Source organism: Mustelus asterias, chromosome 13 (assembly GCF_964213995.1).
Source record: "Mustelus asterias chromosome 13, sMusAst1.hap1.1, whole genome shotgun sequence".
NCBI classification, from domain to species: Eukaryota; Metazoa; Chordata; class Chondrichthyes; order Carcharhiniformes; family Triakidae; genus Mustelus; species Mustelus asterias.
Window position 1 is genome coordinate 91,606,547 of NC_135813.1, and position 24,382 is coordinate 91,630,928.

At 42.9% G+C, this 24,382-nt stretch overlaps 1 protein-coding gene across 2 annotated transcripts in view; it reads left to right on the top strand.

Annotated features, from left to right (window-relative positions):
* The window catches only part of lrrc74b (leucine rich repeat containing 74B), a 50,241-nt gene that overhangs the window by 18,100 nt on the left and 7,759 nt on the right, over positions 1-24,382 (top strand). Inside the window, exons 8-11 of one of the 2 annotated variants that reach the window (XM_078227256.1) lie at positions 6,661-6,739; positions 7,822-7,917; positions 18,852-18,968; positions 21,020-21,148. In XM_078227256.1, coding sequence (XP_078083382.1) covers positions 6,661-6,739; positions 7,822-7,917; positions 18,852-18,968; positions 21,020-21,148 — 421 coding nt within the window. Of the gene's footprint in view, positions 1-6,660; positions 6,740-7,821; positions 7,918-8,156; positions 8,297-18,851; positions 18,969-21,019; positions 21,149-24,382 lie in introns of those variants that run through there. The other variant, XM_078227257.1, reaches the window with a different exon arrangement.

Here is a 24,382-nt window from a genome sequence, read left to right on the forward strand (position 1 = left end):
CCCAAAACCCTACAGCTCCGATCGACGCCTCCAACTACGCATGCGTAAAAATAAAAGATTGAATGCTGCTCCCCTGCCACATCCCTCCGCTGGATAATGCCTCCCCCTGGCCTGCACAGACATTGCCCCACCCCCACAACATTACTGACCACCTTATCCCCCCTACCACCCCCTCGCCACCCAGACTGATCATGGGCCCCTCCCACCCCACCCAGACTGATCATGGGCCCCTCCCACCCCCTTCATCCCCACCGATCTCCGATAGAATGGCAGCAGACCCCCCTTCCCGCCCACCGATCTCAGGCAGAGTGGCAGCGGATCCCTCTTCCCGTCCACTGATCTCAGGCAGAGTGGCAGCGGATCCCTCTTCCCGTCCACTGATCTCAGGCAGAGTGGCAGCGGACGGTCAGCACTTACCTCCTCACTAACTGAAATGCCCGAATCAGACTTATATGGAGCATGTCTGTTTCGTGCCGTGTCTGGATGGGCAAACAAGGTGGTAAAGGGGAAGTCCCGGTAAAGTTGGGCATGCAGTCTATTAAGTCAATTTAAATACATGCAAATACATTTAAATGACCGTTGCTCCCATTTTGGGCGCGGTCCCAATCACGGCCATTTTTGGGCTTTGGTAAAGGGCGCAGATCGCGCTACTCGCCTCACGTCCGACTTTATCAAGTTTTTGCATCTGAAAACGGGCGCAACGCAATGGTAAAATCGGGCCCAATGAGTCTCAGCAGTCTTTCAGTCATTGGGATATTATAACAGAGACTGATCTCACCCAACATCTATATACAAACACTCTCAGGCAGAGGAACTGAATAACAATTGCAAGTGGATGCCCTGATGGATTTCCCATTCTTAGTACAGAACAGGTTGAAACTTGGGACTTCTTTAGCCTGAAAGACTCAATGCCACAGGAGGTGGTATATCTACTTCCTTGGCACTTCTGAGAAATATTAAAATACTGAATTTTAAGGTTTAATTTGCAGAAGAACATAGGAGTAAACATGCAGCACTTAATTCTTCATTATATAAATGAAGAAAATCCTGGATCCCATAACCAGTTGTAGCAGATATTTGTTATTGGAAAATGCTGTTAAGCATTTTGGCAATCGAGATTACACGTGAAATGATGACTAAACTGAGGTCTAGTGTTTGTAAGAGAAAAATAATTTACTTGCATTTCTATAACATCTTATCACATTTTTCAATATGTTATATGCAGTGATTTTTTTTTGAAAAGCAGTGACAATTGTGTGGGCAAATAGGGCAGCTCTTTTGACCATTGCATAAACCCACAGACAGGAAAGATGGGGTTGGTATTGGGAGAATATTGCCATGCGCGCTCCATGCACTCCTAGCATCCACCAAAACAGACAGATGCCATATATCGTTCAAAGAAGCACACTTCTGACAATGCAGCATTTCCTTAATGCTACACTGAATTATCAACCTGTTTTATGTACTCAAATCCTGGAGTTTAAACTCATATCTGTGACTCAGGCAACAGTATTACCAACTGAGATAAATTTGTAAAAAGTAAAATGAAATTGGGATTTTTGCGATTTGAGAAGAAACAATAGTCAATGTGAACAATTACAATCTTTACAAGCTTAACTTCCAGTTTTGTCCAATAAACATTTTGGGCCCAATTTTACCATCACATTGCGCCTGTTTTCGGGCGCGAAAACTTGGTAAAGTCGGGCATGAGGCGAGTAGCGCGATCCGCGACCGCCTCCGCGCCTGTTCCCCCTTTACCAAGCGCCTAAAATGTCCGTGATCGGGACTGCGCCCAAAATGGGCACGATGGCAATTTAAATGCATTTAAATTGAATTCATGGGCTGGACGACCAACTTTATCAGCACTTCCCCCTTTACCACTGCGTTCGCCAATCGGGAATTGGCACGAATCAGACATGCTCAGTAAAAGTCCAATTTGGGTGCTCCATCAGTGAGAGTTAGTGAGGAGATAAGTGCATAGTGTCCGACGGCTCTCTGCTACTCACAGGTGTCCTGTTGTTGTGGCCATTTTCTGTCTCGGGTCAGTGGAGGGGGCCAGCATTCTACCTCGCCTTGTGGCCTGTGATGCGCATGGTAGATGTCCTCAGGAGGCCCTGGACCTTGAAGTCCCTGGCCTGCTTCCAGGTGTCTGGGATGTTTCCATAATGCCCTCTTCATTCTGCTGCCCCTGAGATGCCCTAGTGTAAGGAAGGGGGGAGTCAGAATGTGTAGCCACAGCCAGTCTCCTGGCTGGAAGGCCCTGGAATGGGCTCGAGCCCTTCATTTCCCCTTGGGGTTCCTGTGGGCCCATGGGTCACTCCATGGGACAGTGTTGCTTCTGCAGTGAGCTCCAGAATCTCTGGCGTCACCTGGCACTGCCAGTCCTGGAGGACCACCTGCGTCCTACCCATGGTGGTTGAGCCCTCTGCAATGGCCACTTGAGTTGGGGGCCACCTCTCAATGGCCGCAGCAAGTGCCGTAAGACCATAAGACATAGGAGCAGAATTAGGTCACTCGGCCCATCGAGTCTGCTCCGCCATTCAATCATGGCTGATATTTTTCTCGTGCCTTTTCTCCATAACCCCTGGTCCCCTTATCAATCAAGAACCTATCTATCTCTGTCTTAAAGCCGCTCAATGACCTGGCCCCCACAGCCTTCTGTGGCAAAGAGTTCCATAGGTTCACCACTCTCTGACTGAAGAAATTCCTCCTCATCTCTGTCCGAAAGGATCGTCCCTTCTGCCTGAGGTTGTGCCCTCTGGTTCTAGTTTTTCTACTAGTGGAAACATCCTCTCCATGTCCACTCTATCTAGGCCTCACAGTATCCTGTAAGATTCAATAAAATCCCCCCCTTCATCCTTCTAAACTCCAATGAGTACAGACCCAGAGTCCTCAACCGTTCCTCATACGACAAGCTCTTCATTCCAGGGATCATTCTTGTGAACCTCCTCTGGACCCTTTCCAAGGCCAGCATGTCCTTCCTTAGATATGGGGTCCAAAACTGCTCACAATACTCCAAATGGGGTCTGACCAGAGTCTTATACAGCCTCTGAAGTACATTCCTGCTCTTGTATTCTAGCCCTCTCAACATGAATGCTAACATTGCATTTGCCTTCCTAATTGCCGACTGAACCTGCACGTTAACCTTAAGAGAATCTTGAACAATGACTCCCAAGTCTCTTTATGTTTCTGATTTCCTAAGCATTTTCCCATTTAGAAAATAATCTATGCCTCCATTCCTCCTTCCAAAGTGCATAACCTCACACTTTTCCACATTGTATTCTATCTACCACTTCTTTGCCCACTCTCCTAACCTGTCTAAGTCCTTCTGCAGCCCCCCTGCTTCCTGTCCCTCTATGTATCTTTGTATCATCTGCAAACTTAGCAACAGTGCCTTCAGTTCCTTCCTCTAAACCGTTAGTGTATATTGTGAAAAGTTGTGGTCCCAGCACTGACCCCTGAGGCACACCAGTAGTCACCAGCTGCCATCCTGAGAAAGACCCCTTTATCCCCACTCTCTGCCTTCTGCCAGTCAACCAATTCTCTATCCATGCCAGGATCTTACCCTTAACACCATGGGCACTTAACTTATTTAACAGTCTCCTATGCGGCACCTTGTCAAAGGCCCTCTGGAAATCTAAATAAATCACATCCACTCGCTCTCCTTTGTCTAACTTCCTTGTTACCTCCTCAAAGAACTCTAACAGATTTGTCAGACATGACCTCCCCTTGACAAAGCCGTGCTGACTCAGTCCTACTTTATCATGCACTTCCAAGTACTCTGCGATCTCATCTTTGATAATGGACTCTAAAATCTTGCCAATGACCGAAGTCAGGCTAACCAGCCTATAATTTCTCGTCTGCTGCCTCCCTCCCTTCTTAAACAGCAGTGTTGCATTCACTACTTTCCAGTCCTCTCATACCCTCCCTGCCTCCAGTGATTCCTGAAAGATCACCACCAATGCCTCCATAATTTCCTCAGCTATCTCTTTTAGAACCCTGGGGTGTAGTCCATCCGGTCCAGGTGATTTATCTGCCTTCAGACCTTTCCGTTTCCCCAGAACCTTCTCCTTAGTGATGGCCACTACACTCACCTGTTCCCCCGATTCTCCTGGAGTTTCGGCATCCCATTGGTGTCTTCTACCTTGAAGACTGATGCAAAGTAACTATTCAGTTCCTCTGCCATTGCTTTGTTTCCTATTATTACTTCTCCAGCCTCATTTTCCAGTGGTCCAATGGCTATTTTTGCCTTTCTCTTACCTTTTATATATTGAAAAAAACTCTTCCTATCTTCTTTTATATTACTAGCTAGCCTACACTCATATTTTGTCTTTTCCCCCCTTATTGTTTTTTCAGTTGTCCTCTACTCGCTTTTAAAGGCTTCCCAATCCTCTGGCTTCCCACTAATCCTTGCCACTTTGTATGCTTTTTCTTTTGCTTTTATGCTGTCCTTGACTTCCCTCGTCAGCCATGGATGCCTCGTCCTCCCCTTAGCATGTTTCCTCCTCCTTGGGATGAATTTCTGTTGTGCCTCCCGAATAACTCTCAAAAACTCCTGCCATTGCTGTTCCACTGTCTTCCCTGCTAGGCTCCCTTTCCAATCAACTCTGGCCAGCTTCTCCCTCATGTTTTTGTAGTTACCTTTATTTAATTGTAATACCGTTACATCTGATTCCAGCTTCTCCCTCTCAAACTGCAAGGTAAATTCTATCATATTGTGGTCACTGCTCACTCAGGGTTCCTTCACCTTAAGTTCTCTAATCAAGTGTGCCTCATTACACATCACCAAATCCAGAATAGCCTGTTCCCTAGTAGGTTCTGTCACAAGCTGCTCCAAAAAACCATCTCTTCAATATTCCACAAATTCCTTTTCTTGGGAGCCACTACCTACATGATTTTCCCAGTCCACCTGCATATTGAAGTCCCCCATGATTGTTGTAATATTGCCTTTTTTATATGCCTTTTCTATCTCCTGATTTATTTTCTGCCCCACATCCTGACTATTGCCAGGGGCCTGTACATAACTCCCATCAGAGTTTTTTTACCTTTGCGATTCCTCAAATCTACCTTCAGAGATTCCATGCCTTCTAATCCTATATCACTTCTTGCTATCAATTTAACTTCATTCCTTACTAACAATGCAACCCCGCAGCCTTTGCCCATCTGCCTGCCCTTCCGATAGGGCACATATCCTTGGATATTTTGATCCCCTTGCAGCCATGTCTCTGTGATGCCCACAAGATTGTACCAGCCAATTTCAATGTGCGCAACAAGCTAATTTACCTTGTTCCGTATACTGCGCGCATTTAGGTACAACACCCTCAGCCCTGCATTGACCACCTCCCTCCTCACACTTGTCACCTCTTTTGCTCTGCCTGAGGTTAGATTCTTGCCACCTTCTATATTCTCTGTTCTATTACGTGATAAGGGGGTCAATAATGTTGTGGGGATGTGGCAATGGCTGTGGGGCCAGGGGGAGGCATTATCTGGCTGGTCGCAATATGGTATGGGAGCAGCATTCTATCATTTTTTTTTGGTGAGCATGCGCAGTTGGAGATGCCAATCAGAGCAGCAGGATTTTGGGCACGATAAGCCCCGCCACAGGCTTGTGCAGCGCGATTCAGAATCGCTGATTTTTTTTCAGGCAGAGTGCATATGTAGGCACCAGAGGACAAGTCTAAAAGTCGGATCTGAAACAATCCCAGATTCAAGTCCGCCCAGCATTTTGAATCAAAATGGCAAAATTGGGCCCATTTGGGTGGGATTCTCCCCAAAATATTCTAGGTGTTGAATCTGCGTAAAAACTGGAATAAATCCCACTGTCTTTTTCAGCAGGACTCTGTGCATAACAAGGAGTGTGAATCTCATTAAAGTTCCGAGGGTGGGGCCTGCTGGAGAAACCCCAGCATTGTGCTGAGTGAGCCACTGCCCATGTGCCGATCTATCATAGCGGAGATCAGTGCATGTGCAGTAGCCCACACTACCGGCCTCCCAATCGCTGGCCAGCCCGATCACCGACCAGCCCCGCAACCCCGCGTTGTTGCCCCCACGACCACCGCAACCCCCCTGGCCCACCTCGATTCCGGCCAACCTCGATTCCGTCCCCCCCCCCTACCCTGGCAGTTCCAATCGCTCGCCTCCCTCCGTCACTTCCAAATGCAGCGAGATCCCCCACCCTTACTGATCTCCCCCCCCTCCCCCAACAGGACCCACCCCCCTCTGACCCTGCCCCCTTGGTACTGCCTGTTGCCTGGTGGGCAGTGCCAAGGTGCATCCTGGGCATTGCCACTTTGCCCCTTGGGCAGTGCCAGGTGGCACCCTTCCTTACCCCGACTTCCTTAGGGGGCCTCTATGACCCCCCCTACACTTCAGTGGAGTCGGGCCGCCAGCCTCCCGCTAGTGGGGAGCTATTGTAAAACCCATTGGAGTGAAACATTCCTAGTGGGGAGAGGAGTTGGGGGCTGGCTAGCGGACTTGGGACTTAAGTCTCCAGGCCCGCTAATAAAATGCAAATCTTCATTTGAATAAATTATACAGCTCTGTGCAGATGTCAGCACAGTGGACTAGGAGAATTGCCCCCATATTGTTTTCGATATCCAAGCCAAAATAAATGTGTGGATTTTAAAGACTTGTGATTTATCTTTTGTTTTGTTCTTATAGTAACAATCATATTACTCCAGAAGGAGCAGTGTGGTTATCCATTGGACTGAGAAACAATACTACATTAAATAAGCTTAATGTAAGTAAATTATCAAACAGATATATGTTTATCAAATACCTCATTTTAATAAAGCTAACCCAACCATTACATCAAATAATAAATTATAGTCTCAAGTTCTCCTACAGCGGATGCAAGTGAAGGGGGGGTAGTCACTGCTGAGGGCAATTAAGTCTATCCTCCTTTTCTCGTTCATGTTGGTTCTTCACTCAATCTCAAAGATGCCTACAGCACTGCTGATGTGGCATCTCTAGGCATCAGTATCTTGTGCATCCCTCCGGCAATGGTCAACGTGGCACTCAGAGCGATTTCTTCAGAATTGCTTGAAGCAAATATGTGGGACCCCTCTGTTTTATTTGCCAGAAGTCAGTTCTCCATATAGCACGATCTTGGGCAGGTGACTGTCGTCCATCTGGCCAGTGTGACCCGCCCAATGCAATTTACTTTGCAGGAGGATGGTCTCGATGCAGTGATGTTGACTGTTTCCAGGACGTTATTGCTTGTGATGCAGTCCTGCCAGCAGATCTTGAAAAAGCTGCAGAGACAGCGCTGATGGAAGTGCTCAGGAAGGCGTACATGACAGCGGTACAGGACACATGACTTGGCGCCATACAAAAGAATGATGGCTTTGTACACTTTGAGTTTAGTCTGTGCTCTGAGGCTGTAGTGGCTCTACACTTGTTTGTAGAGTCTGCCAAATGCACTGCTTGCTTTTGAAAGCCTAATGTTCACTTCCTCGTCTATGATGACATCAAATGAGAAGACACTTCCTATATAGATAAATTACTTGACAGCATCCAGTCCAGTTCCCTCAATGACGATACTTGGTGATCTATATTCTTGGGTTGCAGGCTGATGCAGGACTTCAGTTTTCTTTAAACTGATTTTTAGTCCTTATACACTGTTATATGAAAAATCATGGAGCTTTGTATATAGGGCAGAGCCACCTTGTTTCAAGGATTTGAGATTCTGAGGGCCAATGAAAATTCATCCAGAAACACTCTGCCCCTGCAAGGGAGAAGGGGTGCAAATTGAAAAGAAAGTGATTTAATAACTTTAAATGTCACTTCAGGTAATTACTCACTTGTAACCTGTGTTCACAGATGGCTCGGAATCCCATGCAGAGTGCTGGATGTTATGCGATATTGAAAGCCTTAAAAGAAAATCCCAAAAGTGCCATAATATCATTGGATTTCTCTGTAAGTATTATTCTGCTCCCTAAATGGGGCCTATATTTTAACTGTGCCTACACTTCAAAAGTACTTCATTGGTTGTAAAATGCTATGACATGCGGATGGTCATGAAAAGATCTATATAAATGCAAGTCTTCTTTTCTCTTTCTTTCTTGTCTAAAACTAACTCAAGTCCCAAACTTCTTCCTCAATTCTGTACATGATTGTTTACTGACCTAATCTGGTATTATCTGTTCACGTTTCAGATTTCCATCATCTACAGTTTCATCTTTTTTAAATTTCCTACAACATTGGAGGACATTTTTTGATTTTTACTGTTGTGCCACATCAATCATAAAGCCAACCGTGGTTTGCACGTTACTATAATATAATTATGGAAAATATACTGAAGCTATACCATAAAGTTATAGAGTGATACAGTATGTGTTCCCATTATGCCTATGACAGCTCTTTGGAATTTGTTCCACAGTTATATATCACATAATCCACTCAAAATAAGAATATTTTATATCTCATTCGCACAGAAATTTGCTTTACTGCCAGGGAGGCAAAAGATGTGGCTTCCCTAAGAAGTGGCACCTACATGCAAATGGCAGAATTAGGGTTGAATGGCCTCATCCATATGAATTCTAGGATTCCCACTTTCCAACTCTTGATCATTTACAACACTGTTTGAAAGCTGCAGTTTGCCAAGACTCATACAGTAAGACAAAGCTGGATACATGAGGGACAATGAAATAGAAGGATAAGTTAAAGGTGTTTGATTAAGTAAAGTGGGAAGAACCTCTTGTGAAGCATAAACGTTGTCATGGCCCATAAGAAAAACATTTAAGGCAGCATCAAACAGAACAAGGCAATCCCCCCATCACCTCCACTCAGATACAGCACTGGGCTTTGTTACTGGCGACGTACAAATAGCTTCTAGAATGCCGCCCTGGAACCAGGATAGCTCATGCTGATGCACTGAGTCACCTCTTGTTGCCCACAAACATGGCTCCTTTACCAGCATTGGAAGAGTTTGTGATGACTCTGAATTTTTTGGAGGCTTTGCCAGTGTCAGCAAGGCAGATTAAGACCTAGACCCGAAAGATCCAACCTTATCAAAAATAAGGCAAATGATCCTACACGGTGGATTCCAAGGACGACCCATTGAAAAAAATGAAACCCTGCCTTATTAGGAAAGATGGACTTAGTGTTGAGGATAGGATCATTCATTGGGAGTCCTGAATAATTATTCTGACCTAGGACGACGTCTAATATTAACAGAACTACATAATGGCCACCTGGAAGCATCCAAAATGAAAATGCTGGCTAGGATTTCTGACGACCGGTCTTGATTCTGACATCACAGACTTGGTGAAGTGATGTGACCTGTGCCAGGAAAATCAAAAACTCCCTCCCTCAGCCTCCCTAACCCAGGGAAGTGGCCTGGCAAGTCATGGGTGTGTGTACATGTGGACTTTTCAGGGCCTTTTATGGGTTCCATGTTTTTAATCATGTTAGATGTACAGTCCAAGTGGTTGGAGGTGTACCCGCATCATTCCACCACATCTCAGGCTACGATCAAGTAATTACGACAACTTTAGTACACGCAGAATACCAAAGTCCTTGTTTCCGATAACAGCATGGCCTTTACTAATGGTGATTTCCAGAACTTCATGCTCTTCAGTGGTGCCAGTATCAGCTTGAAGCTGACCCCACATTAGCCCCTCCAGATAGTGAAGGTACGGACTTGGCGATGGAGGTTGAAGAAGTGGGCCTCCGGGCTGAAGCTGAAGCTGAACCTGGGGAGGAACCCACATCGGTAACCCTGTGACACTCCCTCCGGAAATTAAGATCTCCTGTTTGGTTTACGCCACCTAACCCAGGCTGTCCTTTGATGGACATCAGACCAACTACTAAGTGGTGGAAAGGACCTCCTCGCAGTGGGGCTGCTGGGAGAGACACGGACTTCAGTAGGGAGGGGTGTTATGATTGCCACAAAGGCCACGGTGGATCATCAATAGATCTCCCCATGCGTTTCATGGAGTATAAGCTTCTTTTAGAGCGAGCAGATGCTCACCCAATGAGAAGCGGTCAGCGGGGCTTTTAAACCTGCTGTTCAACCCAGACCGGCGTTGTAGGTCCCAAGGTGTAGATTATCTAGCTGTAAGCTGCAGACTCAGCCCAACAATTTGGTGCACAATAAAGGGTGTTTGGTGATGGGAAACTGGTGTTTAGCTCAATTACAACACATAGAAACATTAAAAGACTCAAAACAAGAGGCCTGATGCCTGACAAAATTTGGTTTTGGTTTCATGTGAATACCCCAGGCCAGCTTCCAGTACCTGTTATACCTTTGATGATACTATCCCTTTAAGAAATGTATTTGTATCATGTTTCTTCTGCAGAATTTGTTTTAGCAGTTTGTTTTATTATTGGTGCCACTTTGTCTGTACCTGGCAGCCCTTGTTATTACTGCAACAGCATAATCCATCACAATTGCTGAACTGTTTGTTTTAACCTGGACTAATGCAGGGTGTTATTTTAATGCTTTCTCCTGGGGTTTTTCCGACTGGAGCTTGGTTCATGTTTTGACAGGAAAATTCATGTGAATGGGCACATGAATGGCTAGGCTGCTCAGTTGTTTGGGATCTGTAGAGAGACGAAATAGCTCTTTATCTGTCTCTTTCTCTCTCTGGATTTGGAGACCAGGATCTGCCAGAAAATAAGTCTCTTTCCCTGAAGTTCTGATGCTTGAAGGTCGATCTTTTTGTGGAAATTGCTGCATGGGAGTCAGAAAGCAGATATCTTTCTGTATCTGTCCAGAGAGGTTAAAAGGCTGGAAATCTAGCATCCACATGAACATATCTGTTTTTGGTGCGAATTGGTTCTGAAGTAGGATTTTTGTCTGTAGGGATATTGCTTAATTTGGAACTATAGAGATAGATAGCTGTTAAGAATTATACTTTGTCATGTTTAATTATTTTAATTGGTAAAAGTTATGCTAATTATTTTTGTTATATTCTAACTGTGTTCTTAAATAAAGTTTGTTTTAATAAAAATTTCCTGGTGGGTCAGTGGAATCGCACCTGGAGCAAAACATCATCTGCTCGCACTAATGCCAAAATCAAATAAAGTTGGGAGTCCAGGCTAACTTCATAATGTACCTTGGAATTTCTGATCTGGTCGCTAACAGACCCCACTGAGAGATTTCCCTTCAGGGGATTAGATTTTGGGCTGCTTAGCTCACCAATAGAAATCACAGGGAAGAGGGGAAACAATGGCAACTCTTGGGGCATGCAAGAGTAGCGGAAGCCGCAGTTGATAGTGACAGTAGGGAGTGCTGTGGTGCTTGGAACAGTATTCCTGTACAAACCAACTCTTCCACTCATTTTAGCACTTTTTTACTCCTTTTCATTCAACTAAGTAAATCGCACCTAAAATAAATTATGGACTCTGCTTAAACAGTTTGTGATAGATGATTCTATGTTGTAATTACTCTGTTTTCCAACCTCTGTCAATGTCTTATTGATTATGTTGTTAAGGCTTAATGGAAATTGCATTATCATGTTTTAATGGCAATTACATTGTTATTGTTCAATGGAAAATAACATTGTTAAACAGGTGATTGGTATGTGCACACATATAGCAAGGATAATTGGGACACTGGTGGTGTGGCGACAGTGTTGACAGTGAATTAAGTCAAGAAACTTTTCAGCCACGAAAACTGCCGTATCTTAGTTTTAACTTCACCAATAGGAATGGCTCCAATTAACAATGGTAGCAGAGGATGATTGGCCTAAAAATGAAGATTAGAAAAGATACCTTTTCAGACAGAAGGTTGTTATTGGAGTTACTTTGGAGAAGAATGGCTGAATCCATGTGTAAAGTATTGGGGTATGATTTTCTACCGTTGTTCTCTGAAGCTGAACCTTATGACCAATGAAAGAATGAAGTGGATATGTGGACACAGGTTATGTGCTTACGAAAGAAAAGTAAGGTAAGGCTTTGGCACTTTGTACCAGAGTTGCAAAGGTGCAAAGTATTTTTAGAGGTAGAGGCTCATCGTTTGGACACAGAGGAAGGTTTCAAACAGAATAACAGATTTTGAAAAGACACAGGTCAAGGAAGGATTGGAAGGGAAGATGATGATACTGATCAGTCAGAAAGATTTGTACTGGTCATCAGAAGTTTTAATCCGATATTGGTTGTGCTTGTGGTGGACTCATTCAATTACGATGTACCAGACAGTGGGTATATGTTCGCAGTATGTGGAATGGATTGATTAAAATGCTACCTGGATTCCCTAAATAGCAAAGACCGAAGTAAGGTAAGGGAAGTTCTCCTTACTTTGGGTTTGGGTCGATAAGATGTTGAAACTAGAGGATTTTCACAGTAACTTCATCACAGTGTTAATATAAGCCTACTTATGACACTAATAAATAAACTTTAAAGAGAGTAGGAACTCCATGTAAAATAAGCCATTTTATCAGCACAGATGCAGTAACCAGGGAAATGCTGTTATTGTTGAGTAAGCCGCCTATGAAAATGTCTCAGGTGAAATTGGACATGTAATATGTTATGGTAATTGTCTTTGGGAAATCTGTAAATTTAGAGTTTAGGAAGTTGGAATATTATTGCATTCCTTTAACATTTTGAATCACAATGTTAAAGAAGTGTTGATGACATCAGGAGGTAGGAGTTTAAAGAAAAAATGGCAACTTATTTTAAACTATATCAGCAGTTTACCCATCCATCTTGTCATGGATTAGAAATTCTACATAAGTTGCAGGGATAGTGACTGATGAATGTACTAAACTTGTAGAAGTGATCAGTATGAAATGCAATATATGTAGAAAATATAAGAGGCACGCAATGAGTCTCCCAATAGCAAGAGATTTCAATGCAGTTATAGCAATGGAGTTGAAGATATGGAGTAAGAACAAAAACATTTTTCTCTTACATTTCATGGACACGGCAACAAAATTCAGTCTGCTTCCAGTAATATATAGTAAAGAAAAAATGGTAATTGTGGACAAGATAATGGAAAAATGGATAGGAACTGGACTGGGAGCACTGACTAAATTCTTAACTGACAATGGGGGAGAATTTGAATTAAATTACGTGTGAAAATAATGATGAACACAGTAGCACTTTGTCCCTTTAGTAATGCAATTTGTGAAAGAAATCGCATGTAATTGAAAACCTGAGCTGACATCTGCTCTGGCTTGGGATATCCACTCAAAAATTCACTCCAAATGGTTAGGGGCTACAGTTCACATCAATAATTTAATATATCTTTGGTGATTCCCTAGCCTTGGAAAGGAATGTGATTGGTTCAATTTTTCTGACCATATGAATTCCTTGCACACAGGAGAAGGGCATTATCAAGGCTGAAATTGACGAGCCTTACAACACTGCATAAGGCCATTAGAAATACAGTTTAATCCAGGGAGCGTGGTATATTACAAAAGAGAAGGGCTGAAAGAATGGAAAGGACTTAGTAAGGTTTAGGCAAAACTAATTTTACAACATGGAATCAAATTGTTAGGGTACATTCCTAAGGCTAATTGGCACTGATTATACATTTACAGACTCTGAGTAGAGCATAGAAAACTATGCACATCTCATGTGCATACGCCAGAAAATTATGAGGAGCAGATTACGGCGGATAAACAGATGACTTAACATGAACAAAGTGACACTGAAGTGCCTGAGGAAGATATTATATTCCAAAGGACAACTACCCATGTTTGGCACTGGGGTAACGTATATGCCAGCAGGGGCCAGTATAGGGAGAACAGGAAAAAATACAAAAAATGGCTGAATATGCAAGATCAGGGACAGGAAATAAGAACCGTGGATTTTCAAAATGAGGCCCATGCATTGGCAAAAGGCGGTAAAGATGATAAAGGCCAGAAAAAGCAATGAGTTCTAAAAGTGGACTGGAAAGTGATCACAGCCCCAGGAAAAGATCATGGGCTTGCAAAGGGACTCTGATCATAGGAGGGAGAGATCATGTAGCAGGTAGCCCAGAAAGAGAGAGGAGGGGGAGTAAAGGTCGTAGTTTCACAAGATCAAGGACCATAGAACAGACTGGGAATGCCACTCGAAGTAGAAGTCTTTATGATCGAGATGTTTTAGTGCCTGCTATCAAATTAGAAGATAAGTTGGTAAAGGATACCAAACAAATAGAGTTGGAAAGAATTTGCTGTATACACTGAAATTCCAAACAGAGAACAGCTAGCCTTATCACACAGGTGGATGTGCACAAAAAAAGTACCTCCTAGTGACAAGTATAAGGCTAAAGCTAAACGAATTACTCAGGATGTTGAAGAAAGGCTTGTTGATCAAATGTCAGGGCAGACTCCCCTTCTGCAGGAGAAGTGAGCTTGAAGATTTTCTTAACTTTTTTTGCAACATATTCCTGGAATGTAAATCAACTGATAAGGGCAGCATTTTTGCAGGGTGAGATTTTTCAAACCAATTTTGAAACCACCTAAAGAAGCTGGATCGATTATAGAAGGAAAACTGTGGAAGTTGAACAGGCGTTGGATTAAATGATGCATCAGGGGTATTTTAACATAATTAGGTCTGTCCTGTTGTATTCAATTAAAGGCAGATCCAGCAATGTTCAATAGGTATCACAAGGAGAAACTAGTAGGCATCTTGATATTGCATTTGGTGATTTTCTGTAGGGGGATTCTGCAAAATTTAAGCAATGGAAGGTAGATAAAATGATGAAGGACTTTAAGATTGGAAGTCAGGCCTTTAAACATATAGGATTAGGCATTAAGCAGAATAAGTTAGGACTGACCTTGAATCAGCAGTCTTATTTGGAAAACTTCAATCACATCCCAATAAATCAGGCTAGTTTCTCACAAAGAGGATCCTGCATCCAAGGAAGAAATAGGCCAATTAAGTTGGATTGGATAGTTGAACTGGTTGTGCAGTCAGACAAGACCTGATGCTAATTCTGATATAGTGGAACTGAGTACTAGGATTAAATATGCTACAGTTGAGGAAGTTCTAAGAGAAAATAAAACATTAAAGAAATTCAGAGAAATGTACATGCAAGTTTCCAGCCTTGAGTGATCTAGAAATATGAAGTTAGTCGTTTTTAGCAATACTTCACATGCCAAACTTCTTGATGGATATTAAAGAAAAGTACAGCTCAGGAACAGGCCCTTCGGCCCACCAAGTCTATGTCGAAGATATTCTACCACAGCAGGGTTTGCATGGCAGGGTTTACCATACTTTTTTCCACCAACAATAATAAATGTCCATTAGCTTGGGAAGCAAAGAAAATAAAAGGGTAGTTAAAAGCACCTTAGCTACTGAAACACTGCCGTTAGTAAAAGCAATAGATGTGGGGATGTTCTTATCTAGCATGCTGAAGGAAATTCTACACAAGGGCAATATGAGAAAGGTCTTCCCAAATAATGCTGAGTTGATAACTGTTCTCTTTCAGGCAATGCACGTTTGACAATGGGTGTCTCTTAAAAAAAAAGTTGAGAATTGACTTTGCTCACATAAAGGAAAGGTTGGAAGGGAGATTTTCAAGATAAAATGGGTGAATGCAAGTCACCAATTGTCAGACTATTATACAAAGAAAGGTGCTTGCTCCAGGGAATTCATAGATGTACTGAAAGAGGGAAGCTTTAGTGTTATAATGAGGATATGGAAAATCAATGTTTCCTTTGATTGTTTTATGATTATTTATACATGGCAAAGAAAAATATTTAAAGGAGGAGGAATATATGGGAAATATTAGTGATTGGTTGTAAGATAATGTGGGATATAGAAGATGGAAAAATACATATAATTTTATCATAGAATCCCTACAGTGCAGAAGGAGGTCATTCAACCCATCGAACATGCACCAACAATAATCCCACCCAGGCCATATCCCTGTAACCCCATGTATTTACCCTGCTAATCCCCCTGTCAGTAATGGACAATTTAGCATGGCCAATCAATCTAACCTGCTCATCTTTGGACTGTGGGAGGAAACTGGAGCACCCAGAAGAAACCCACATAGACACGGGGAGAATGTGCAAATTCCACACAGACAGTGACCCGAGGCTGGAATTGAGCCCAGGTCCCTGGTGCAGTGCTAACCACTGTGTCGCCATTCAAGTCCCCATTTTGTTTCATTTCAATTCCTTTGAAAGATTGTTCTTGAGCCTTCAAAAATGTTAACTTAAAGGAAAAGAGGGGAATCTGTCAATGTCTTATTCATTACTTTGTTACGGTTTAATGGCAATTGTAACAATTTTTAAAATTCATTTGCGGGATGTGGGCATCGCTGGCTAGGCTAGCATTTATTGTCCGTCCCTAATTTCCCTTGAGATGATAGTGGCAAGCTGCCTTCTTCAGCCACTGTAGTAAATGTGGTGTAGGTACACGCACCATGCTGTTAGGGAGGCAGTTCCAATTTTGAAATTGCGATAGTGAAGGAACAGCAATATATTTCCAAGTTATGATGGTGAGTGCCTTGGAGGGGAACTTCCAGGTGGTCGTGTTCCCATGTGTCTGCTGCCCTTGTCCTCCTAAATGGTAGTGAGCGTGGGTTTGGAACGTTCTCCCTAAGGAGCTTTGGTGAGTTCCTGCAGTGCATCTTCTAGATGGTACACACTGCTGCCACTATTCATTGGTGGTGGAGGGCACTCCTTACTTGTGCCTTGTATGTAGATAGTGGACAGGTTTTGGCAATCAGGAGGTGAGTTACTCACCACAAGATTCTTTGCTTCTGATCTGCTCCTGTAGCTACAGTATTTATATGGCTAGTCCAATTCAGTTTCTGGTCAGGATGTTGATAGTGGAGGATGCAGTGATGCTAATGCCATTGAAAATTAAAGGGCAATGGTTAGATTCTCTCTTATTGGAGATGATCATTGCCTGGTACTTGTGTCGTGCGAATGTTACTCATCGCTTGTCTGCCCAAGCCTGAATATTTTCCCGGGATTGCTGCATTTGTGCATGGATTTCTTCAGTATCTGAGGAATTTGAATGGTGCTGAACCATATGCAATCATCAGCGAACACCCATAATGGAAGGAAGTTCATTAATGAAACAGCTGAAAATGGTTGGGCCTCAAACACTACCCTGGGGAACTCCTGCAGTGATGTCCTGGAGCTGAAGTGATTGACACCCAACAACATCAACCATCTTCTTTGGTGCTGGTATGACTCCAACCAACAGAGAGTTTTCCCCCTGATTCCCATTGACTCCAGTTTTGCTTGGGCACCTTGTTGCCACACTTGGTCAAATGCTGCCTTGATGTCAATGTCAGTCACTCTCACTTCACTTCTGGAGTTGAGCTCTTTTGTCTATGTTTGAACCAAGGTTGTAATGAGGTCAAGAGCTGAATGACCCTGGCGGAACTCAAACTGAGTGTCAATGAGCAGGTTATTGCTAAGCAAGTGCTGCTTGATAGTACTGTTGGTGACCCCTTCCATAACTGATGACCAAGAATAGATTGGTGAGGTGGTAATTGTTCTGTTTTGCTTTTTCTGTTCTGTTTTTTATGTCCAGACATAGCTGGGCAATTTTTCACATTGCTGGGTAGATGCCAGTGTTGTAGCTGGAATAGCTTGTTTAGGGGTGCAGCAAGTTCTGGATCACAAGTCTTCAATACTATTGCTAAAATGTTGACATGGCCCATAGCCTTTGTGGTATCCAGTGCCATCAGCTGTTTCTTGATATCATGTGGAGTGAATCGAATTGACTTTAATGTTTAATGCCAAATACATTTTTAAACAGATGATGAGTATTTGTACACCTATGGTATAACTGGGAAAGCTGGGACATTGGTATTGTGTTAACTCAGTCAATAAACTCTCTCCAGCATAGAAAAAACCGTGGTGTCTTAATTTTAACTTCACCAACCAGCGTGGATCCATTAACAATCTTCCCTATAAATTTTTGTGATTATTTAATATTTATGTTCTTAATACCTTTCATATCCTTCAGATATACATCAATTGCAGTACCTGCAATGTATTCACTGTTATAATAAGGGACTACATGACAGCCAATATATACACAACAAGGTCTCACAAATTGCAGAGATAATTGAGCAGATAATCAATCTTAGTGATTTTGATAGAGGGATAAATGATGACCAAGACACCTGGAAGAATTCCTTGCTTTTCTTTGAATAGTTTTGTGTGATCTTTTACATACACATGAGAGGATGGACACAGCTTAGGTTTAACATCGTAGCTGTAAGGCAGTATCTCTGACTGTGCAGCACTGAGGTATCAGGTTAGATTATGTGCTCTAGTCTATGGGCTTGAAGCTGTGCCATCTGAATTGGAGGCATGTTAGCCTTGGTTCAGTGGTAGAACTCTCTCCTCTGAATCAGAAGATTGTAGATTCAAGCTCTACTGTAGAACTTAAGCACTTAATTTAGCACATAACATTACAATTTTGTATTTGTCTCATCTTCTTCAAAGGCCTCATGATCAGAGTGCTGTCACATCTTTAAAATGTACATAAAGCAAAATTACTGGTTGGTTTCAGCCAACCCAAGTATTTAATTAAATGAGAATTAATCAAACTTCTTTTAGTTCGATCAGTCTATACATATGACGAGAGTAGAAAACTGAGAATTCAATCTGCCCAACTTTTTCTCAAAGTTACCAATTCCATCCTTAGAATTAGTAGAAATCAAATAATCAAAAGTGAAAACAGAATTGAGTCAAGTTTGGCAGTAAAAATTCTGGGTGGATTGACTCAGACCAACTAATTGGTAAGTTTTGACCCATGATGACACCTTGAGGTGTGTAACTCTGGCACAATGGTTTTAGGTTTTGAAAATTTCAATAAATGTCCGGTATTCACAAGAATTGTTCAGTGCTAATGAAGCCGTGAGCTGTTTCGGCACTGAGATTGGTTTTCCACTTCAACTGTCTTTGTGTATCCCCATATGAAATTGTTGTGATTCTATACAGGATATCAGAGTTAATAAGGATTTTGAGGACTTGTTCAACGATGTGAAACAACAGATACCAGATCTCCAAGTGAAACACGAGAAGAATGCAAATCAGTTCAAAAAGCCAAGATCGAAGGTAATTTACTTTCTCTCGATTTTCCTGTCAAGCGAAAAAAATATTTTCAGTAGTTTGTGCGCTTCACCTAACCTGCAATATCTATTGTTTTATGATATATTATAAATTCTTCAGGTCATCTGAATTCAAGTATCGCAAACAAGAAGTGTAATGAATCCGATGTGTTATAAAACAAGTTTGCCCACCTGCTGCTGTTACTTGATCAACTTTTCACTTCTGCATAGAATGCTTTACAATTGTTTCTGAGAAGCAGCTTACGCTTACATAGGGTCAGTCTCTTGGCCTCTCCCTGGTAAGATGATGAAGTTAAGTTCCACTGAATGCATCAGTATGCTTCACCGATGTGTCATCAAAGTGCAATTTCATTAAAAGCAAAGTGACTATTTTCTCCCTCCTGCTGTCGAGCATGAATCTCGCACGATGGATCATTAGTCTGGGAAATCACTTTCTTGGTTCCCTGTGTGTTGGTAATAAAATGCACTATGGAGAGAAGTGCCAAGTGAAGGGTAGATGCATTTCTGTTCTGAAGACAGTCTTAATATATTTTAACCCGAAATGAGTTTTTTTTTTATTAGTTCTTTCTCCTTCATAGAATAGCCACCGAAATAAGTAAAATCAGCAGAAGATTCATTTGTGTATAATCTGAAGATCTAATTGTATATCGAGTGTTGCAGAATGGACATACAGAGGCAAACTAATTGTTAGCACAAGTATAACAGGCATGAATATGTGAGGGCAAGCCAGTGAACTGCTTCCTGATCCCTGGCAATGCTGTTCTATCATTTCTCCTCTAGGAGGAGCAGGAGAGCTATCAGATTAACACTCCTTTTACTGTATTGAGCAGTTTAAAATGCCATTTGGTGAGCTTCCCTGTGGCTCATCTGTCTGCAAGAGCTTCTTAGAACCACTGAAGAAGTCCATACATCCCATTGCAGCACTTGCTACAATCAAAAGTGAATCCCATAGCTGATTTCTTCCCATAGCCCTCAACAGGATTATAACTTTCATCCTTACTTTGCTGCTTTACATTTCACTTTTTCTATTCAGTCATGTAAAATATCTCAGGTTTTTAACTGGCCTAGAAATCTGTCCCTATCAAAGTGATTGTAACCTGAATGTACTTCATGCAAACCCCATATCAATGTTTTATGAAGCTGTTGTTTTTTAGAATTATGGAATCACTGCAGTGCAGAAAGAGGCCGTTCGGCCCATCGAGTCTGCATCGACCGCAATCTCTCTCCCCCTAACCCCACGTATTTACCCAGCTAATTCCCCGACACAAAGGGGCAATTGAGCATGGCCAATCAACCTAACCCACACATCTTTGGGGTGTGGGAGGAAACCGGAGCACCTGGAGGAAACCTTCGCAAACACGGGGAGAACATGCAAACTCCACACAGACAGTTACCCAAGGCCAGAATTGAACCCGGGTCCCTGGCGCTGTGAGGCAGCAGTGCTAACCACTCTGCCACTGTGCCACCCTCATTCCCATTTAATGTGAATATTTGAGAATTTGCAATACCGCCTACAGCTATCTTTTTGAAAATCCATTAAAGAGCTCCCAGATGTCTCATTAAGCTTATCTCAACACAGTTTAGACATTTAGACATGGAACATCCCACCTTTTGATTGTCAATCTGTTGAATTAGCGAATGTCATGGAGAGTGTAGCCTTGATTAGGGAGGAGAAAATCAACCAGGACTCCTGCTCTTGGTTGTCATCCAGTAACATCGCTGCTGCTCTCCCCAACACCCACTCCCACTAGAAATAGAGCAGTGTGGATGGCTGGTATGGATAAGATCAGGTTAGCTGTATGCCCCAGCAGTTATTCTGCCAGAAAGTATTGTCCAAACTGGCATGTGAGTGACCAATGCCTGTACTGCAGAGAAGAATCAGTACCTTCAGGTGAGGGAAAGATACTGGCAAGGGAACAAAATGCAAAAAAAAAAATTTGATGTGGAGTTTTATTGGCCAAACACAGTTAGACAATGGGGATCTGTACCACATTTCCACTGATGCTGATTCATGTAGTTCCTTTCCATTTGTCACAGGCTGATCCCCTCACTAAACTGAAAGATTTCATGAAGCAGCACGACCTGCAGTTGGAGCATTTCTTAGACAACTTTGATAAAGCCGAGAACCATTTTGTCAACATAAAGGATTTCCAAGAGGGACTGAAGGTCAGTATGCTTGCTGCGTTCCTTATAATTAAAATGCAATGAAAGTTGTATGAACAATACTCTCAAAAACATTTATCAAAACACCAAAATAATTTGTCAGTTAAAATTCACTTAGTAGCATAGCCTGGGCATGGTTAAGATTGCCTAGCATCTGAACATTCCCCTCCACCCTACCTCCGCCTCTTGACATTATAAGTTGGTATTGTCGTGGACAGAATGTATCTCTTACTGCCCGTAATCAAGGTTTTGTATGGAAAGAGGTGTGTCTTTTTGTACCCTAGCATGTATTCCAATTAAATAATTCAGCAGCAAGCTTTTGTGAGTTTAAAAGTCAAGAAGTTATTTATTCTCACACACTTACCCAGAATTAATATAACGTCACACACTCGGTCTCATGCAAGCAGGCACACAGAAAAAATTGAATACAGATAAAGATTGTGCACTTTTATGAATTACAGTCACCTCCGGCTCTGATTTTGATTTCCGGTCTTCCACATGACAGGCCTATGATGGTTTCGTGAATGGATTAGATGATTTAAAGTTGAAGCGAGGATCTTGTAAAGCAAAGAATTACAGCAGGTCGTGTGGTTTCTTGTGGTTGAATATGCAGGAAGTTGATTCTCAGGTGAACTTTGAAACTGGAAGGGGTTAAGTATTTTAGCAACTTGCTGATTTGCAGCTAATTTCAGAGTCTGATTTGTTGGGTCTTGGGATGATTAGGGTGTTGTTCCTGATACTAGCCTCAATTACACGACCACGGGGTCAACACTTCAGAGTATCCCCCACCCCCCAACTTCTGTTTAAATCAGAGTTGCCATCATGATAAAATGGGAAGTTGACCATGGCTGTTGAATTTCAATCTTCCCTTTTTTCCAATATGTATCATAGAAATAGGCAATCTGGAAATACATCCTTAAACAATGAGATGTGAGAGTTCCACAAATGACTGTGAGGTACTCTCACCTGTGTCCATATTTAATTAGGTATTCACCGGAGTCTGCTTGTAGTCCAAATGCCACAAGTCACATGATTTGCGGCAGCAATCCTAACTGCTTGTTTGTGTCCAATTTTTAAAAGTTATTGACCGAAAGTGCATAATATCCTGTACTGGGCTTGATAGGATCCAGAGGATACTGGATATGTCTGGAGCTTACTAAGTTGCAGAAGTTCTCAGAGGACACTAACTTGAAGGAAACACCAACTGCCTAAATAGATTCCATTCTAGATTTTGTGTTGAGTTTTCACCCTTAGCCTTTAACCCTTAATGTTGTCATTATAGTTAAAGGCACCGTCCAGCAGAGTCTAGATCAGCAAAGACGTAGATATGAGTAAAAAGGAATACATTGATGAACAAGATGGGTTTTTATGACTTCATTAGACTCTTAATTCCAGATTTTTATGGAATTCACATTTCACATTTGCCATGGGACCTGAACCCAGGACTCCAGAACATTACACTGGGTCTCTGGATAGCAGTGCAGTGACAATACCACGATGCCATTGCCTCCTCTATGTTGCCTGTTATACTCATGCTACATAGGAACTAGTCCATGCTAGTATTCATGCTGTACCCGAGCCTCCTCTAAATCTATCATCTTAACCATCTATTCGCTTCTCCCTCACATGCTTGTCTAGGTTCCTCTTAAAAGCAACGATACCATTCACTTCAACCACACAATGTGGTACTGAATCCCGTATTCTAACCAGTTTTTGAGTAAAGCAGATTGCTTCGAATTTCCTATTGCATTTCCTGGTGAATATCTTAAGCTGATGGCCTGTACTTATGCTTTTACCCACAAGAGAAACATTCCCTCTATATTCAGTCTATCTAAACCTTTCATGGTTTTAAAGACCTTTGTCGGTTCACCCCTCAGCATTCTTTTCTCAAGGGAAAAGAGACCCAGTCTGAGAATCTTTTCCTGAAACATATATCCATGTATTTATCGAATCATCCTTGCAAATCTCCTCTGCACCCTCTCCAGTGTTTCTTATATCCTTTTTGATAATTTGGAGACCAGAGTTGCATGCAAAGTACTGTGGGGTTCAGGTTTAGCATAATGTTTTTACTTTTCAATTCTTCCTCTCTAGAAATAAAGCCAATGCTTACTTTGCTTTTTTATGACCTTTCCAATCTGTGGTGTGCAACTTTCATTTATACTCTGAGATCCCTTTTGTTCTCCTATCCCACCTAGGCCTGTATCTTCAAGAAATAAAGCACCTCCCTATTCTTCCTATCAAAGTCTGCACCCTCACATTTCTGCAAACATGTTAATATTTACTGTCATTTGTTGCAGTTCTCCTCTATTGCTTATCGCCCCAACCCCAATTTGGTGCCATCCACGAATTGAGAAATTATACTTTTGATTCCATGTTCCAACCTTTTGTAATGTGTTAAAATTGAAATGAATTGTGTTTTATCATTAAAATAATGATGATGGAAACGACACAACTTGTGGAAATCTTGACTGGGGTTCTCTCAAAAAACTCCTAAGTTCCCAATTTGTGGGAAAACAGGAGTAAATCCCACTGGGTTTTTTTCAGCATGATTTCCAGAATGAATCCCCGACACTCTGTGCATCACAGAGTGCCCTAGCATTTTTAACTCTGAAAAGCAGGGTCCAGGGCCTATTCCAGCCCAGGAGGTCAGCAGCATGACATTGAGCAGGCCACTGTGCTTGCGCCAATCTGTCAGAGCAGAGATCGGCGCATGTGCAGTGGCCCTGCATTGCCGGCCTCCAGATCACTGGCCAGGCTTGCAGTCCCCCATCGCTGAGCTTGCAGAGCCCCCCACCCCACCTCCTGGGGCAACACCCAATGTCCCACTTCCCCGGCCTGCTCCAATCTCCCCTCCCCTTGGCTAGCCCCCACCACTGACCCCCCACCCCGCGGTAGCCATGACACCACCACCCCCAACCTGCATGGCCAGCGCCGACCATCGATCTCCCTCCCTCTATCACCGATCCCAGTGCAGAGTGGCAGCAGGATCCCCCCACCGATTGCCCCACAATAGGCTTCCCAATAGGTCCCATCCCCCTGGCCCTGCCCCCATGGCGTTGCCCATTGGGCAGTGCCAATGTGCCCCTTGGGTATTGTCAGTTTGCCCTTTGGCCAGTACCAGGCACTGCCCAAGGGGCTCCCCCCCCCGCCACCCCCAACTGCCTGGGGGGCCTCAGTAGCCTCTGTTCCCTCCAGCAGGGTCGGGTCACCTGTTCCCCATTAGTGGGGAGCAGTTGT